At 39.9% G+C, this 18735-nt stretch overlaps 1 protein-coding gene across 3 annotated transcripts; it reads right to left on the bottom strand.

The window, feature by feature from the left end:
- Positions 1 to 779: 779 nt before the first annotated feature.
- Positions 780 to 14334, bottom strand: LOC108413443 (transmembrane protease serine 9-like). Of its 3 annotated transcripts, none has more exons than XM_017685957.2 (13): positions 14234 to 14334; positions 13307 to 13327; positions 13029 to 13197; positions 10802 to 11070; positions 10551 to 10696; positions 9978 to 10275; positions 9046 to 9205; positions 8684 to 8952; positions 7265 to 7407; positions 4271 to 4698; positions 2508 to 2773; positions 2238 to 2338; positions 780 to 1226 (listed from the first exon to the last, which is right to left on the bottom strand). In XM_017685957.2, exons 1-13 carry the CDS (start codon positions 14277 to 14279, stop codon positions 933 to 935), a joined length of 2610 nt encoding a protein of 869 aa, XP_017541446.2. In that variant the 5' UTR covers positions 14280 to 14334; the 3' UTR covers positions 780 to 932. The 3 variants fall into 3 exon arrangements, with proteins under 3 accessions (XP_017541446.2, XP_017541447.2, XP_037400329.1); XM_017685958.2 differs by having other exon boundaries at positions 10802 to 11064; XM_037544432.1 differs by lacking the exons at positions 13029 to 13197; positions 13307 to 13327; positions 14234 to 14334 and adding an exon at positions 12416 to 12450 and having other exon boundaries at positions 10802 to 11064.
- Positions 14335 to 18735: the final 4401 nt, after the last annotated feature.

Raw genomic sequence — 18735 nt, 5'->3', positions numbered from 1 at the left:
ATTTTTTATTTGACAAAGGGATATATTGCATTATTATTACTATATATGTACCTATTTTTTATATTGAATATAATTATATCGACTCTATTATACTTGTGGCATATGCATTTACTTTCTGGGGTTTTAAGTTTTATGTTATGCTAAAAACAAATCAGTCCATCTATCATAACTGCTAATAGCATCAGGTTTATAGGAATAATATAGCAGTTTGACACAGTCAAGAGTTTCTTAAAAGAACCCACAGCCCCTCGTTTTAGTAACTTTCATCCAGAGACAGGGGGAAGGGAAGCGAGGGCGCTACAAGAGCTACTCTGCACTTTGCTCTCAGAAATGATGTTTATCTCTGTACTGGCCAACCACCAGCTACTGGCTGCTTCTGAGTGTACAAAGATGCCCTTCTATCCCGAAAAGGAGTGCCGATGGAGAACATCCGGAGAGAGGGATGTTGAGGTGGGATCAGAGAAAAGGACAAAGGAAACCATTTCTTAGACCAGACATCAGGCAGTGTATTCATAACTACAAGGTGAGGGAGCTTTTAGAGGTGGACATCTGGTTCAAAAACTCAAAGTTTCTCGAGAACAGAGCGTTTCACACCAAACCGCTCTGAATGAAAAATAATAAAGTATTAACTTGCATATCGTTATTATCAGAAGAATGAAGAAGTATCTCCAAAATATTCATTTTAAAGCAGAAGAAAAAAAATACTTTGTAAGTCAGTGGAACCAGACATTTTCCAACTCGTTTTGGGACGTTTCTTTTGGTCCATTCTTCATGAAAGAATTTACATACAATACAAAGGGCAAAAGACATTTTCAAATTCTGTAAAAAACTGAAAAATGACAAAAATGGAAATTATTACAATTATACATGAACATCTTTGGTCTCTTTTGTTCATCAGTCAAACACAGTCAGTGACTGCTGCCATTTTCTCTTCATATGAAGAAGCAGAACACAAGCAGTCCAGAGAGCAGGAACAGAGATGAGGAAGATGATGCTGCACTTTGTGATCTCGTGGTCTCTTCGATAGAAGGTGCTGAGGTAGCCTTTGACATGTAGAGATGAAGATCAGTTACAGTTCTCTGGAGGAAGTCTTCAAACTCAGACACCCTGGAGAAGACCTGCATTCTGGACTCTCGAATGGAATTCCCTTCTGAAACAGACATGATCATGCCAGCTTGCTGCCAGGACAGACCAGACTTACATGTTAACACGCTTCCTAAATCACCCTGCAGGAAACAGAAGAGGAGAGAAAGCTGATTGAAGCATATCATAAAAGAGCTTATGTAGTTAATAGCAAACAGTGCTGTGAGAAAGTCTGAGACCCCCTTCATTTATTTAATCTGTAGGCACAAGTTATTTGTATTTTCATATTTTCAGGTGATATTTCTGAGGAGATCACATATAAGATAATAAGAAAGATGAAGATAAGTGAAAAACCAAGAGTTTCCAGAACTGGACATCAAATAATGCCAAAAGCTACAGAGAAAATATGGCTTCTAACAACCACCTGGAAGCGCTGGTAGACCCCAAACTGCCCCCATCAGATGAACAGCACTGAAAGCTTTGATCTTTGCGAGAGGAGAAAATCAAGCTGCTTCAAATCTAAAAAACATCCACAGGTGTTTGTCCATTCTTCCACTGTGAGAAGACCACTCAGCGCTAAGGGTCTGAAAGGATGTGTGGCTGTCAAGAAGACCTCCACTGCTGTGTCTGACTCATTCAGACCAGCAGTGACACTGAGGTGTTTAAAAACTCCAGCAGCATTGCTGTGTCTGATCCACTCAGACCAGCACAACACACACTAACACATCACCAACACATCAGTGTTACTGCAGTGCTGAGAATGACCCACCACCCAAATAGAACCTGCTCTGTGAGGGTCCATGGGGGTCCTGACCACTGAAGAACAGGGTAACAAAGTATCAGAGAAACAGATGGACTACAGTCTGTAACTGTAGAACTACAAAGTGCAGCTATACAGTAAGTGGAGCTGATAAAATGGACAATGAGCGTAGAAACAAGGAGGTGGTCAGAATGTTATGTCTGACCGGTGTATATACAGATGGCCTACAGTCTGTAACTGTACAACTACAAAGTGCACCTACATAGTAAGCGGAGCTGATAAAGTGGATGGTGAGCATAGATACAAGGAGGTGCTTTTAATGTTATGGCTGATTGATGTATCAATTGCTGCTGGAATGATTTCACATGTGGCCAGAAAGTCAGAAACATGTTACCTCTTCTGTAAACAGTGCTTCAGTGCAGATGTGCTCAGAGGACGACTGGCTTCCACCACAGTCTACTAGAGTCGTGTGCTGCTCCTCCACCTCAAGACCAGCTGGAGACAGAGCAGAACATCATATTACAGTGAATTTTTAACCAGTACAAGTAACCTGTGTTAATATTATGCTCAGGAAGCTACAAAAATGACCTACACTTTTTCCCCTCATACCAACATTATCTCTCAATGAAGCTCTATGAAGGTGCCTTCTTGCAGAAGAACTTACTAGCATTGCCATCCCTGTAGCCAGTGACCCAGCAGGTTAAGCCCAGAGGAAAGCTCCTCTGGCTGTCCAGGTCCACACATACAGGCTGGATGAGGTCACTCAACTCCACCGGCTCCTCCAGCTGCAGCACCGCAATGTTGGGCATGTGGGTCAGGTTGCTGAGGGTGATGGCCACCACAACCACAGAGTGCAGGAAAGCGTCAGAGCTGTTTCTTTTAGACTGATAGCCCAGAGACACTGTCCAGCTGCTGGCATTCTGGGGAGAACTATAGCAAAGAGGGAAGGACATCAGCAAATGCTGGTATGTATGTTTGTTAATATCCACTGACAGTTTCACATAAGCATTTCATCGCAGTCCATAAGAAAACAAGCATCTCCATTTTTAGCGATTTTTTTTGTTTGTTTGTTTTTACCATTTTGGAGATACGTGTTTTTCTTTGGACAGAGACAATTTGTTCTAAACAGGATATTATAATTAGTATCACAGTTTGGAAGTGTGACCTGCTGCTCCTGATGCGTAAAAACTTTGCAAGCAGTTAATCGCTATGCGTATTTTGAGGATCAACCTGTCGCTGAAATTGAAAAAAGTTAATGAATTTCCAGGCATCACATTTAAAAGACGGCCCTTTCCTGTTAAAGCAGCCGGGTCATCGCCATGGTCAGCAATAAAACATACCAGACTGTGACGACAGGTAGAAATCTAGCTTGCAAGACCCAGAAGCACATTTTAGGTTTTATTCATCTGTGTAGACTCAGCTGGCAGTGATGCAAATATTATTTTTGTACTCCAATATTAGGTATCATAATGTTTTACTCTCATCAAATATCATGTACAACACACTCACATAAGCAGCTAAATGTGCAAATGTCTCACTGCCTCTATTTCACTGCTGTCGTATCGCCATTCTTCAGTTTTTTACATATTGTGAAAATGCCTGTTGCTCTTTACATTGTCTGTATATTTCATGAAGAATGGATTAAAATAAAAGGCCCAAAATTACTTGGAAAGACATCTGGTTCCACTGACTTACATTAAAAGTAAAGTGGGTTTATTCCTTCTCCTGTAAAATTATCATATCAGGGATACAAGGTCTTCTTCCAACAACAGTGATATTGTGTTTAATACGTATATTTACCCCAAATGTCCACTTATTAGCTAGGCCTACTATCATATCATTGTTGTTGGATCAAAACCTCGTATCTCCAAATTTGTAACTTTGCAGGACAAGGTAAAAAACATACTCACTTTCAATGTAAGTCAATGTAACCAGATTTTTTTCCAAGTAATTTTAGGTCATTTCTTTAAGTCCAATCTTCATGGAATTTACATACAATATATGGGATAATGGGTATTTTCAAATTATGTCAAAAACTGAAAAACAACAAAACTGGAGATTAGAGGTTTTGTTCCAACAGCAGTGATATGATGCTACCAGGCTGTGAGAGTGAAGCATGTGCTTCATCTGAGCCACATGAAGCCACATACATCATTTCAAATTATCGCTAGCACAACATCATTGGACAGCTCAGCACGCTTGAAGGAGAACACTGCTTATTCTGTTAGATAAGACACGTGCATTGGCTAGCATTGATCTGAGTGATGGGGGAGAGAGGGGACAGTTATGCTGCCTCTGTTACAGATGACTGTGACCTACAACCTCCTGGTGATAAGGCTTTTACACTGCTGAGTGTTTGAGTTTGAACTCTAGTTTCTACACTAAATACTGTGATGTTCAAAATGTAAGGAAGCATCCACATCTTACTCTGATAAGCACAGTGCAGTTGTCATGACAAACTCTGCGCTTATTAGAGTGCCCGAACACATGTGCTGTCCATCCCACTGCAGGCTGACCATCCAGGGCCAGGTCCCATCTATGGCGGTGGTGTTTCCTCTGCTGCGAGAGTTGAGTGGGGCTTCACCACATGCGCGCCACTGTAGTGCTCTGGTGGTTGTTAATGAAGCAGTGGTGGGGCAAGTGTAGGTACTGTCAGGATCAGCTCCACTGGAGAGGAACTGGACGAAGCCTGGAGGGTCACTGCTGATGTGAGAACTGATCCAGGTTTGGTAGCGAGACACTCTGGCGTAAACTCCAGGAAACTCAGGCTGAGCGCAACCAACCCCGAAACTGATCACGCCTGCCTGAACCCACACGGAGTTCTGCTTGCTCACCATTGGACCTCCTGAATCCCCCTGGAAGCAGAGTACCTCTGAAAGTTTAATTTACCAAGAAAATTTATGCTAATTTGTTTATGCCCATGAAATAGAAAAATCTACAAGGAGCATAGACCTCTGAAGTCATGTGTCAGTATTATGTCCATATTAGGAACCTCAGGCCTGAATATCCTGTCATCAACCAGACAGATCCAGACCTGATACATATCACCCTACATACATCCCAGAACATCACTGGATCCTCTGAACTAGGAGGTGGTTTAACAGTTGAAATAGAAATTATAGCACACACATTATAACCAGCGTAGACCCAGATCTCCTAATATGGACATGATACTGACCAGGACTGCATTTCCCCAAAGCATCACTGAGCAACCACCATATGTGTGGGGAGAGAGTGTTCAAAATGACAGTCTCTCTGTCATTTAACCTCAAACTGCAAACTGGTTGAGCTATTCTTATACAATATAAGAGGTTATAGAAGTGTGTAATAAACTTGGGGCACTTTGTTGGTGGGCCCTGGCCATTTAACTATGGTAGTTGTTCAATGGTGCTTTTGGGAAACAAACCCCAGGTACATTTCTACAGATTTACAATCATAACGATGGCATGATATTTGAATGTCAGATGGCAGAGGTGGGGACAAGTCACTAAATCTCAAGTCAAGCGAACTAAAAACAACTGCTAAAAACAGCCTAAACGACTGAGTCATTTGTGACTCAGTTAACAGAAATGATGGTTAATGTATGAAGCTGAAGTTGACTTTTTATTCGTCACCTTCTCATTTGAATTTTCCGTTCCACCTGAAATGTTGGAACAATTACACTCCAGAGTGAACTGCTGCACCATTTGAGGTGGAATTGCAAATTTGCATAGGAAGCTAGCAGAAACTCAGCCTCATGGTAAATGCTGTGCTTGTTTTACCTGCAGAAGCTTTTTAAATCGGTCAAACAGAGACACTGTGTTTCTTTAGTTTTGCTACAATGAGGAAAATCAGTTCACCAGGTACGTTTCTACCGGTAAGAATGGTTCCACTTTGGGTCTTGAGTCCAAGTGAAAGTCCAAGTAAATGGTGTTCACATCAAAGTCAAGTCACAAGACTTTCTTGATTTTGTCAAATCAAACGTCAAGTCATCAAATTTGTGACATGAGTCGGAATTGAGTCCAAGTCATATGACTTAAGTCCCCAACTCTGGTCTTTGGTTATGCAAATTGGAAACAATCTTTTCTTTTTCCAATCAAAGCCTCACCCTGTTCCCCACCGTCATGATTACATATTCTATTACTTTTATTGTGCTACACAATTACAATATAGCAAGATTTTACTAAATGACATTATTTGCCTCAGTAGCCACGTTTACATGCAGACTAATAATCCGTTAATAATCTGACTAATAGCTCAATTGGAATACAATACGTCCATGTAAACACCTCAAACAGAATAGTCTAGAATGATTGAGGCCATTCGGAATACAGTTTCTGTTCGATTGATCGAGGTTAAATAGAAGAAAAATATCCATGTAAACGCCTGAATCCGATTACACTTTACATTATGTGTGTCACGTCACAGTAAGAGTTTATACCGTTTGATACGGCAGAGCAGAAACTGGTCTGCAGAGGAGACAAAGTTTATGCTCTGATCTTTAAAAGACAGCAGTGGGACGGACATCCAGCTTATGTGTCTCAGAACACGACGTCTTCCTCACGGGCTTCTTTAATCTGAGTCTGACATCATTTTAAAGCAGTTAAAAACACTAGCACTGCTCACTGCTGCTCATCTCACGCTGACTGGACTCACATGATGCTGGGTGTCATGGTAATGTCTACACTAAGTGGTTGTCTACGCAGGTGCGTCATTTTGGATCAGACTACTTGTAGTGAGGATGTAAATGGAGATTTCCATCAGAGTAGAGTGAGAATAAGCACCTCAGTCTTAATCAGTAATCAGAATGAATTCAAGCGGATTGACAAAAACCTTTGTATGTAAACACAGACTAGCTAGCTAATGTTACTGACAGCAAGCAGCGAGCCTGGCCAATGATGTTACCATGTTATTATTCTCTAATCAGAATATTTTAGTGTACTGGACCATATTTGAAATGTGGAAAATGAGCTGATATGTAGCACCCCACCAGTTCTGTGATATGAATGTCTCTGGATGAATATAGTGCATTAGGTAGAGCATGAAACTATAGTTTCTCAACCAAAATAGTGCATTGAATGTAAACAGGGAGTCCTGTGGTCTGTGACTAAATTGGAAATGGCTATTTATGAGATGTATAATTCACTACTGAGATGGGAGATGAGAAGTTGTCATTTAAGGACTTGCATAGTGCACTTCACCAAAAGGAGAGAACCAATTGAGATTTAGGCTCTGCTTTCAAGAGGAAAAATGTGAAATTTTTGATATGTGTAATAAATTTAACCACCTATCAGTCTATATGATAATAATAGCCAAGCAGGACGAATGAATCCATTTACAAAGCATATGTCTGAGTGCAGGATTCCAGCAATACCTAAGTGACAATAATAAACATTAAGTACAATAATTACCAATAAAAAAAAGAGTTATTATATCCTATACCTGGCAGGAGTCTTTGCCCCCTTCTAGCAGGCCAGCACAGATCATGTTGTTCGTGACTCCTCCATCGTAGAGGCAGTTACACTGTCTGTTTCCTATTACTGGGATATCAATTTCCTGAAGGGTTTGAGGAGACGGAAGGGGCACTGAGAGAAAATGAGAGCAGAAAGAAAGTGAAAGAGTGAGAGACACTAAAGTAACACAGGGTTCAGATTTCTAAGCTCTAGGTTTGCGTTTGAATTGTATTAATTCACATGTTCAAGCTACAAAGTGGAGAAAGACCATGAGTAGGAGTCTTGAAGGTACATGTGCATCTGAATTAGCACTCATTACATTGCAATCCATGTTGGGGATTGTAGTAAAGAGCATTATGAAATGGGTAAAACAGGCTAACATTAATATAAAATCAAATTAATATTGAGGGCCAGATACTTTTGGGCCTTGTGTTTGATATATGGGAACTGGGGCACCCAAACTTTTGCATGTGACTGTATAACATAACAGATATGGGTCATTCTGCAGATGAGAAAATCTCTGAGAACTGAAAGACACAGTGGACTCACCATGCACTTTTCTTCATAGATCCTCAGAAAAAAAAGGGAAAGGATGTCGAGTGATGTCATCAGTGTGACGTATTTCAAAATAAGAGATTTTTTGTCATGAAATAACACCAGTGATATGACTCCTGGGGAACTTTCATTATGTATATTATAATATTTATTTGGTCATTTGTTTTCTTTGTCATTTAATTCAAATATTTCATAGTCATGTACAGATTATTGTAGTTAAAATCGCAAAACAACATGTTTTTACTACAAAATATGGACTCAGCCTTCACACATGACTGTGGGGACATGCTCTTCTGTGGGGCTTGGGATTCTACATGAGTGAATTAAAAGCCAATATTGCTAAATTGAGGCTCAAGAAAGTGAAATTGTTAATATAACTTATTTTATTTTAAAATATAAATAGATTATAGCTTTAAGTGTATATGTCTGTAAACGCTTGGGACACAAAAATGGACGTTTCTGTAGAATGACCCATATAAATTTGAGCATTGTAAAGGTTTGAAATTCAATTTTTATCATAAACAGAAAAAAGTGAGAAAAATGGTTGCACATCACCCCAGTAATATTGTATACCGGGTTAATGTTTGGAGACGAAAGGGGGTCACTGCCCAACCCAAAGTCATCTACAAAAACACAGGTTTTGCGTGATGTTTGCTGGACGCAGCAACTGCCAATCGGCTTCCGTTCCATAAATGTGTACTGAGTTGACACACTTTCTGTTCCTCATTAAATACAGTGAAGCTTCTACATCGTCATCTGTGGTCAGTGACTGTACACTCCAGATGCAGCGGGTGGAGATTAGTTTGAAAAATACTGATTACTACCTAAAGGCTCATCCACAAGGCAAACTCACCACCTTGGTCGACCTCCCCCCATCCTGTGACCCAGCTGGACGTGCCTGTGTTGAAAACACTATCTTCTGCTGCCAGACACACGGGCCTGACATATTCAGTGAAGGACACTGGAGAGTCCAGCTTGACGAGAGCCACGTCGTTATCGTATGTGTCATTATTGTAATTGGGGTGCAAAATTATCACTGAAACGTTTCTGGACACTGCATTGGGGTCGCTGCCCTCTTGGTTCTGTTGACCCAGATACACAGTCCACTCAAATGTGCTGGAGCTGAGGAGAGACAACAGCCATTAGACAAACGCATAAGATTCTCTGCAAATTCATATTTTATTTCACTTCAGCTGTGAAAGCTTTTACACTGACCCCTCGAAGCAGTGAGCAGCTGACAGCACCCATTCTTTATTGATGAGGGAACCTCCACAAAAATGTTCTCCTAAGTGCAGGCTTGCCTGCCAAGGCCAACTTCCAGCTGTAGCATCATGACCTCCGACTATCCTGGAGCTGAAGAGCGTGGTGCCGCACACTGTGGAGTGGAGAACAAAGAACAAAGATGTGGAAAAGAGGAGAAGGAAAAAAGTGTGTATTTCAATTTATTTATGCTGTTGGCAGAAAACCTTATAAACCATAATTCTCCTGTAAAGTTACTTGTTTGGAAATACAAGTTTTTCTTTGTACGTGTGTATTTATCGCTGCTGTCAGAACAAATCCTTGTATGTCCGTTTTTTCAGTTTTTGATCATATTTAAAAATGCCTGTTGCCTTTTACATTGTGTTTAAAGTTTATGATCAATTGACCAAAAGAAATGGCCCAAAATTATGTAAAAAATGGTTCCATTGATTTCCATTAAAGGTAAAGAATGTTTTTCCCTTCTGTAAAGTTACCATTTTGGAGATACAAGGTTTAGTTCCAACAACAGCAACATATATATGTATATATTTGTATGGGATTTTATGTGGATTGTGGATTTATGTGGATTTACATGTGGATTGTGAGAGGTGCTGGAAGTGATCCACCAGCAGTAATATTGATCTCATTATGCATGGTGATTCATCATAGATCAGTTGATAGTAGCATCAAGGCAAAGTTAAAGGGGCCTTGGTAAGCTTCATGTTCCTCCTGTAACCCCCCCAACACCCCCCCCCCCCCCCCCCCCCCACCATCTTCACCATCTTCTGGACAAAACTACCATAGAAAAGTTATACATAACGTCCTATCACTGATGAACATACAACAGATTGTACACACAGCACACTTTATAAATGATAGTATTGATCTTCTGATTTCTAACAGTGTACCTTCAGCAGAGGATGCGGGAGAGAGATTCGTTTCACTGGAATTTTCTGGTCCAGTGGTCACTGGCAGTGGCAGGGCAGGGCAGGTGTCAGTGCTGTCAGGATCAGCTCCACTGGAGAAGAACTGGACGAAGCCTGGAGGGTCACTGCTAATGTGAGAGCTGATCCAGGTTTGGTAGCGAGACACTCTGGCGTAAACTCCAGGAAACTCAGGCTGAGCGCAACCAACCCCGAAACTGACCACACCCGCCTGAACCCACACCGAGTTCTGCTTGCTCACCATGGGACCTCCTGAATCCCCCTGGAAATGAGGAGTTTACCAGTCAGTTAGTGAAATTTAAGAAGTTGATGACATAAAGCTTTCAAATCACAAATCCGTCTTTTTACAGATATTTACAGGCAAAGGCCCAAAGTCTAATTACACACTTCTATAACCTAAGAAAAGCTCAGCCAGTTTATATTGAAGTCCCTGTAGTTACTGAGAAATAAGCCTGAGATTTTAATCAGTTCACAGGTGTTAAAGTGAATCTATGTTCGAACTGTAAAATGCATTCATCTCTGTTGTAAATCTCGTACCTGGCATGAGTCCTTTCCTCCTTCTAATAGACCATCACAGATCATGTTGTTGGTGATTTCTTCAACGCTATACAGGCACCTACACTGTCTGTCTCCTATCACTGGAACCTTCACTTCCTGTAGAGTCTGAGGAGATGGAAGAGGCTCTGAGAGAAAGAGGAAGAAGATTATTTTCAGCCTTCTTTTCTTACAGAAAGCACTGGGGGAATTCATTTATATCCAATTCCATTAGCTTCTGCCTTTACTCTCACCTCCCTCATTAACGTTCCCCCATCCAGTGACCCAGCTCTCCATTCCACTGTGAAAAACACTGTTATTAGCTGCCAGGCAAGCTGGTCTGATGTAGCTGGTAAAACTGACCGGAGTGCTCAGTTTGAGTAGAGCGACGTCATTATCTTTAGTATTACTGTCATAGTCGGGGTGCACGATTATCGTAGAGACTCTTCTGGAAACTTCATTTGGATTGGCGCCTTCCTGATTCTGCCGGCCCAGATACACGGTCCAACTGGACGTGCTGGAACTTGAGACCAAGTGGAACAAAAACAGACACGGGATAAGTTTTATTATGTACAGTTTTATGGAAAAACTCGAACAGTTACACCTTTTTTGAAAAAGGAGCTCAGCTCAGGTTTAACCCTCTGGGGTCTTTGTGGATTTGTGCATATCTTCTTAAGCTCTCCATTAAAGGTTCTTCATGTAACATAATACTCGTATCACTGTTGTTGGAAGAAAACCTTGTATCTCCAAAATGGAAACTTTACAGGAGAAGGAAAAAGCTTACTTTTAATGTAAGTCAATGGAACCAGATTTCTTTTCTTTTAGTCCATTTATCATGAAATTTACAAATGATGCCAGGGGGATCCGGTGTTTTCAAATTTAAGATAAAAAATTGAAAAACACCAAAAATGGAGATACAAGGTTTTCTTTCTCTGATGAATTATTATTATTATTTGCAAAGAAATGCAGGCTCTAAACCAGACCAAGGAGTTTTAAAAAGGTGGGCTGATGTGCATAACGACAAATCACATTGTTAAATATAGTGGAGAACCAGTCTTCAAACACATACTGCCTACATTTTCAAACATAATTAAGGAATAACTTCTTGAAATTTGAAAATGATTCTTCTTATAATGAGGCCTATATTCTGCTCTGAATGGCTTACTGGTGAGTAGAAATGCAACCGCTTGCTACTTGTATTTAGCAGTTGTTTGCTCCCCGTCGGACTGATGAAACCAGTGCATGGATGCCAGTTTAAATTCTCTGTGAGAGGTGAGATTTTGAGAGCTGTGGTGATTTTGGTGTTCAGTTTACATCAGACAGTCTGTGTCCTGAGTGCCTGAAACCGATGCTGCAACAAAAGCTCTTCTGCAGTGCACAAACTGCAGGATCCACCTCTAGAACCATCCCTATTAGCAAGTCTGGAACAAATGTTTCTAATATGGTAACATTGACTAGTCAGCTATTGTTAACAGACTAGTCAGTTATAAAAATGTAATAGTCCTGCCTTCAGTTCAGTTGCAGATGAACACATGTGACTTTATTGAGATCTCTACCAAGTGAAATATCTGAGTAGCAGGAAAGACTGGAGCAACAGTCTCCTTTGTCCTTCCAGCTGATCTCATTGAGCATGTTTACATGCACTTAATAATCTGATACCTGCAGAAAATTGGATTTTGTAAGTAACCTAATCAACATGTTTACATGCACTTGAGTAATCAAATAATGGGGAAACTCTACGAGTTCTATGAGTCAGATTTCTGCTTTACAACCAGCCAATAGACTCACAGAAGACGCGACATAAACATAACATAAAACTCAAACTTCATGTTGCTGCTTTTTTTTTTTTAAACATTGCACCGCTTTACCTGAAAATATGAACAGACATCATCTAGAAGATGAAGAATATTTAAATCCCTCACTTTGTCAAGCAGGTATTTGGTTTTCCAAAAGTGTTTTGCTGCGCCTCGCAGCAACGCTGTTCGCTTATTTCTGGTACCGTTGTCTGTTTTCACACATGCTCAGACTAAGAAATGCAAAAGAAATCAGAGTAAGAGTTCACAGCACTGATCAATCTGATTTCTAATCCAGCCTCTTTTGCAGATTTCTTAAGCAGATTCCTAGAACTTACTCTGATCTAAGAAATCGGAGTGTGCTGTTTACATGACGATTTGAATAATCCAATGAATGCAGAAATCCAATTATGATTGGATTATTAAGTGTATGTAAACACACTCATTGTTGTCTAAGAGAAATGACTGAGATGTTGAGGTGATGATTAAGTAAGTTATTTTCTTCTAGAAGCCTCAACAGCTTCCATTCTATTCAGGAGGTTCACTTCCAGTTTTTCAAAGAAATCTGATGTCAGGTTTAAAGACAAACAGTCCTTTGTCGGCCACATGAGACTAAAGCAGGCGTAAAAGTGCTGTGTGACACACTGACAATAACCAGTAATGCTCTTCAGCTCAGTTAGGAACCAACCTCGTGAAGAAAAAGCAGTGAGCAGCAGACAGCACCCATTCTTTATTGATGAGGGAACCTCCACAAGCATGTTCTCCTAAGTAATGCAGGCTTGCCTGCCAAGGCCAACTTCCCACTGGAGCATCACAACCTCCTACTATCCTGGAGTTGAAGAACGTGGTGCCGCACACTGAGACAGAAGAAAAAAGGATGGTGGTGAAAAAGAAGTCAGTATGTTTGAAATGATTGGCGTCTTAACTCACAGTTAATACTATGTATACTGGGGTACAATGACTTACCATCCAACTGACCATACGAGCCTAAAATCAATGAGAGGAAAACATGAGTCAGTTTCCATCAAAACAAAAACAATTTACATCATTTCCATTCCAGTTCAGCCCAGTTTTCTGTGAAATACCTTTCATTCATACATGTGAGAAGGATCTTTTAAATGAAACTTCCTTCCTGAACAGGGAATACACAATACAGTCCAACAAAACTTGCATTGTGAGGCTTCTGTACAGAACAGGTAGGACGGAGCAAAGTTTTTATTACAAAAGGGGCTAAGCAAAAACACGGAAGTCAAACGAGCGGAGATCAAAAGGGCAAAGCTAAGGCGAAGTCGAAAACGGGAAGCAAGGTCAAACACCGGCAGGAGAAATCAAACAATACAGGGGCAGTCCAAAGGCAAACGAAGAGACAAAAACAGGTCATACACAAAGTAGAAAAACAGATATAGAAGGCTTAGTAAGCACGTGCGGACACAGTGGCATAAATACAAGAGGGCTAACAAGGGATAACAGGACACGGGCGGGAACAATCAGGGGCGGGGTCTGAAAACAAGGGGGCCAAACTCAAACACAACAAATGCAAGTTGACGATCAGAAAGTAAACAAAAAGCACATGGAAGAATGGGAGGAGCCAATCGTGACATGCATACTGTTGCTCCTTTTCCTTCGATCTCATCTGAATGGCTTTTGTGTCCTTTGGAAAAAGACCATGCAGAATGTTACAAGTCAGAGTTTGGGGGTTTTGGGAGGGCACCAATAATGCTGAAAATTCATTATATAGCCAAAAGTATGTGGACCTATACGCAGCACCCATGAGCCTGGTGGAAATCCCATTCTAAATCCATAGTCATTAATATGGAGTTGGTCCCAGGTCAATGGTTTTGAAAAATGTTTTAATGCCGAATTTTCTAAATGTATATATATCAAATAACTCACCATGTGAAAGAAGACTAGCCAGTATCAGCACATCAACCCAATCCATTTCAGTCGCTGTAACCCGACGACGTGTTTATAAAGCAAACGTCTTATTAATGAACTGTCCGTCTGCCTGACTTTATACCCGGCCCGCAAACCCTGCCCTCGCACACCTCATTAAACAGCCCCACGGCTTTTTGCACTTATTCACTTCCCTGTTCATTCAAGGTTCATATTTAAGCTGGGTGCATGTCTTTAAACACAGACCTACTCCATGTCCAGCTATTGCTTAATAAACCACTGGAATGAATCAAAGCCACACAACACCTACACAAACAGTCAGAGGCACAGCTCATATGAGACACTTCATCCTAGAACACAGAAACACAGACAGCAGAACATTTAGGCCTTGTATGTGTGTTATGTATCATGTGTGCTCATCAGACATATGTGTGCTCACATTTATTGATGGTTGATGTGACTCATATCTCTTTCTGCAGCACATCAGGAAAATTGCGGATAAAAAAGGAAGTAAAACGCAAATCTTTTATCTAATCAGCACAGCTGGCCTTGAAATGACTGCCTTCGTTTAAATACTTAAAGCACTATTTTTCAAATTTTCTGCATAATTAAATAGTTACGATGTAATCAGAGAGATTCAGAGCGGTTTGGGGTGAAATGGTTCAGACGTCTTTACAGTGGTGGTGATGGGAACCAGGGGTCGCCATGACTACAGCACAGATATAGACATTTTATTTACCATCCAGAGCCACCAGTGAACCTACATGAGTCTTCTGAGTTTATATGGAATGTTGATGATGGAAAACAGTGAAATAATACGTTTTCTTTGGGGACTATTTGACCTTATTACACTCTGTATGTACATATGTACCTCTCCACCATTAATGCATTAAAAACAGGCAGTGTTTAACCATTTCATGTAATACATTTCTGTGAGGGAGCTTTTAGAGGTGGACGTCTGGTTCCTATCACCACCATGAACAATTCTGACTCGGTAAGTTGGAGTGTTTCACACCAAACCACTCTGAATGACTGTGTACATCATAACCACTTATTTATGTAGAAAATTAATCAGTGATAGTCTCCTTTAACCTAGCCATTGTTTCATTACACACACAAAACACTGAGCCAGTTAACCAATAACCACGATAAAAGAATGATTATGTCCTTAAATCATTAATTCAAGCAGGGTGCTTCACTGAGCTACAGTGCTCCAGAAAACTGCTGCTCGTCAGGCTTTTACATGACTAAAGACATCAATAATTAAATAATAATTATATTTTCACCTTTCACACTTTCTATCTGTTATTTAATGTCTAGTGTTCTATTTCAGCACATGGACCACCCAGACATTCGACCTTTGTCCTGTCCTCTTTCAGTGAATCAAAGTGAGGCATGGTGACGTTTTTCTGAGGCAAATAAAACTGTCTGAAGTGATGCCACTGCAATACACCCTTCCAGGAAAAAAGGCTTTTCATGGGTACGTTGGTAAAGGCGTTGGTCATGGAGCTGTAGAGACTGAAAGAACCATTTGATTAAATATGGCTCTCTCAAAGATGAACAACCTGTTGTATATGACTGTTTTAAAAGCCCATATCATGGCAAACTGTGCTTTTTGAATGTATATCTAGTAGTATATGTGGAACCCCTGGGATAACATTAGAAAAATGTAGGACAGTGGTCCTTTAAAGAGTTTTTCAAAATAGTTCTTTCTAACAAAAAAAATATATAAAATAAAATACATAAAAAATAAATATTAATAATAATCATACTCAGAGGTCGCAAACCACATGTTAAGAAGAGCCATTTTGCCCTTTCAATAAAATTCAGTCCACCTTGGGAGCCACAATATTCTATGTCTGTTTTATTATCTTGGCTGTAAATGTGTCTCAGTGTGTGCTGATGTACTAATATATGTAAATAAATATCATTTAAATGAAAACACAGACTCACTTTGCTCTGCTTTAAGCTTTAGCTCAGCTATCGGCACTTTTCTCGCATCTCCAGCAGGAAACTTTTCCTCAAATGTAGATCAGTTTCTTGTAAAATGTCTCTCAGCGTTCAACTGTTTATGAGGCTGAAGTCGCTTCCTCTTCAAATTTTCCCATTCCATCTTAAAGGGTGTCTGACGTCCCAGAATGTATCTGCTGCACCTATTTAAGGTGGAACAGAAAAATTCAAACAAGAAAATGTCTTTAGATTTGCGACTTTTTAGTGTTTCAGTTTCTCGTTGCAGATTAAATGTATCAGAAAACCAGCTGGAGTGTCTATAAACACTAATAAGTCCATTTGTCTCTAAATTATTGATGTTCGTCTTAAATCTCTCTCTTTGCCATTTCGTTAAATACTACCTGGGTGAGACTGTTGTCTGTGTTGCTATGATGACCAGTAGTCTGTGCTGATTACCTCCATTAACTCCAGCATTTAAGACCATTTACTGTTCAACTGTGTTATTTATTTTACTGTAAAGGAGGATTATTTTATCATTACCTACTGATCTAATTCAGCTGTGGAGCCACAATGGAGCAGTAAAGAGCCACATGTTGCCGACCCATGAACTATGTAGAACCCTTTTTGATGCGAATATACCTTCCATTACTCACTCCAATAATGTTTACCTTGTTTACCATGTTATTATCTAATGATAAGATTAGCTTAGACATGAAAAGGGTTAACAAAACAACATTTTGCATCATGTTAGCTATAAAAAAATCACATGCTAAATTTGTGGTACACTACACTGTAATCACCAACATTAAAAACAATGTTTATATGCTATATCAAAATCTTTCATTTAAAAAAAATCAAAGATATATTCCCTTTAAATATATATATATGAGAGGTCAGAGGAGAATGGGCAGACTGGTTTAAGATGATAGAAAGGCAACAGTAACTCAAATAACCAACCAAAATCTCTGAGGAACGTTTCCAACACCTTGTTGAAAGTATGCCATGAAGAATTAAGGCACTTCTGAAGGCAAAAGGGGGTCCAACCTTTCACTAACAGTGGCCGGTGAGTGTACAAACCAGACCTTCTCAACATCACACGCAACCGGACACCGGAAAACAGTCACTGTAAAAGTATGAAGAATGTTTTCTTAAACAGAAGAGTTTTTAATGTCATAGAGACGCTGCCATTCACTGACTCACCTGATACTCAGCATAAAGTCTGGTGTGTGAAAAAGTTCACGTCTTCCTTCTGCCTGGAAAATCACTACAAACTCTCCCCATTTCCTCTCCTTTCTGTCAGTAACTGACAGCTGCCTCTGTAAGTGATAATGAAGGTGTGAGACGCCCCTTTCTGCACTGTTATTACTACAAAACAGTAGCAGGTATTTCCTGATTAGATCATACAGGCCTGTGATTCAGCTGTAGTTTGCCTACATTACTGTGTGACAGTTTTAGGCATCTAAGCAAATTTAACAATTGACCTCAGGAGTGAGTTTATCACAATATACATTAGAATAAAGTCGTATTCATAATTCAAATAAACATAAAAACAATAAAAATTAACAAGAATTTCTTGGGTCCATATTTTTCCTTGACACCTTCACAGCCGCCACAGAGACTTGTTAATATCATCAATGACATCATGAGCACAATTTACTGAAGCACTGATTGGTCAAACCAGGAGCTGCTTTTTAACTACATATAATACTGGGCTTCCTCGAGGAGAGGTTTGGAAATGGTTAAACAAACACACAAACACACTAACATCCAGAAAATCACTATTTATTATTTACATACATATACACACACACACACACACACACTTTTTGTAAGCCACTTCTCCCTCAGGGTCACGGGGGGATGCTGGAGCCTATCCCAGTGGTCATCGGGCGGAAGGCAGGATACAATAAAATCATTATTAATATTCTATAAATTTTGTTTATTCAAATATTAACACTTTTCTTAGCAAATAAACACAAACTACACAAATAGATTTTGAAAATGTGTCTTGGGTGCCTAAGACTTTCACACAGTACTGTATATACAACCACATGCAAAAGTTTTAACACCCTCCAGGCATATTATGCAATTAACTTCATTAACTCACTTAAATATGTGATTTTTTTTCTAGTTATTTGCTAGAAATTATTGAGTTTGACCAAAGATTATATACAAGGTAAACCAAGATGGCACATGCCTATTCATACCGAGTGCTGATTGGTTGGCATTTACGCTGTTAAGGAAATTATTAACGTCTTTACCATTAAAATTTTTAAGCATTTATAAACTATGATTTTACTTCTATGCTCCATATCCACCCATTCATTTTGGACTCGCTCTGGAGCACCCTCTAGTCTTTGAGAAACCTAGAAGACATTACAGAGCAGGAATTCTCTCTACAAAATCTCTGGCCTCACTACACTTTCTCTAACAGTACTGCTCTGTTTATGGATCACTGCTCCCCTCTTGTGGCTTGAGATACGCATTACAGGCATTTAGATGTTTTGAGTTTCTGAAGTCCTACACTGCCCAAAGGTCTGTCCACTCCAGAG

The sequence above is a fragment of the Pygocentrus nattereri genome, chromosome 13 (assembly GCF_015220715.1).
Source record: "Pygocentrus nattereri isolate fPygNat1 chromosome 13, fPygNat1.pri, whole genome shotgun sequence".
Classification (NCBI taxonomy): domain Eukaryota; kingdom Metazoa; phylum Chordata; class Actinopteri; order Characiformes; family Serrasalmidae; genus Pygocentrus; species Pygocentrus nattereri.
The sequence above is the reverse complement of the archived record's forward strand: the minus strand, read 5'-3'. Positions and strand labels throughout refer to the sequence as shown.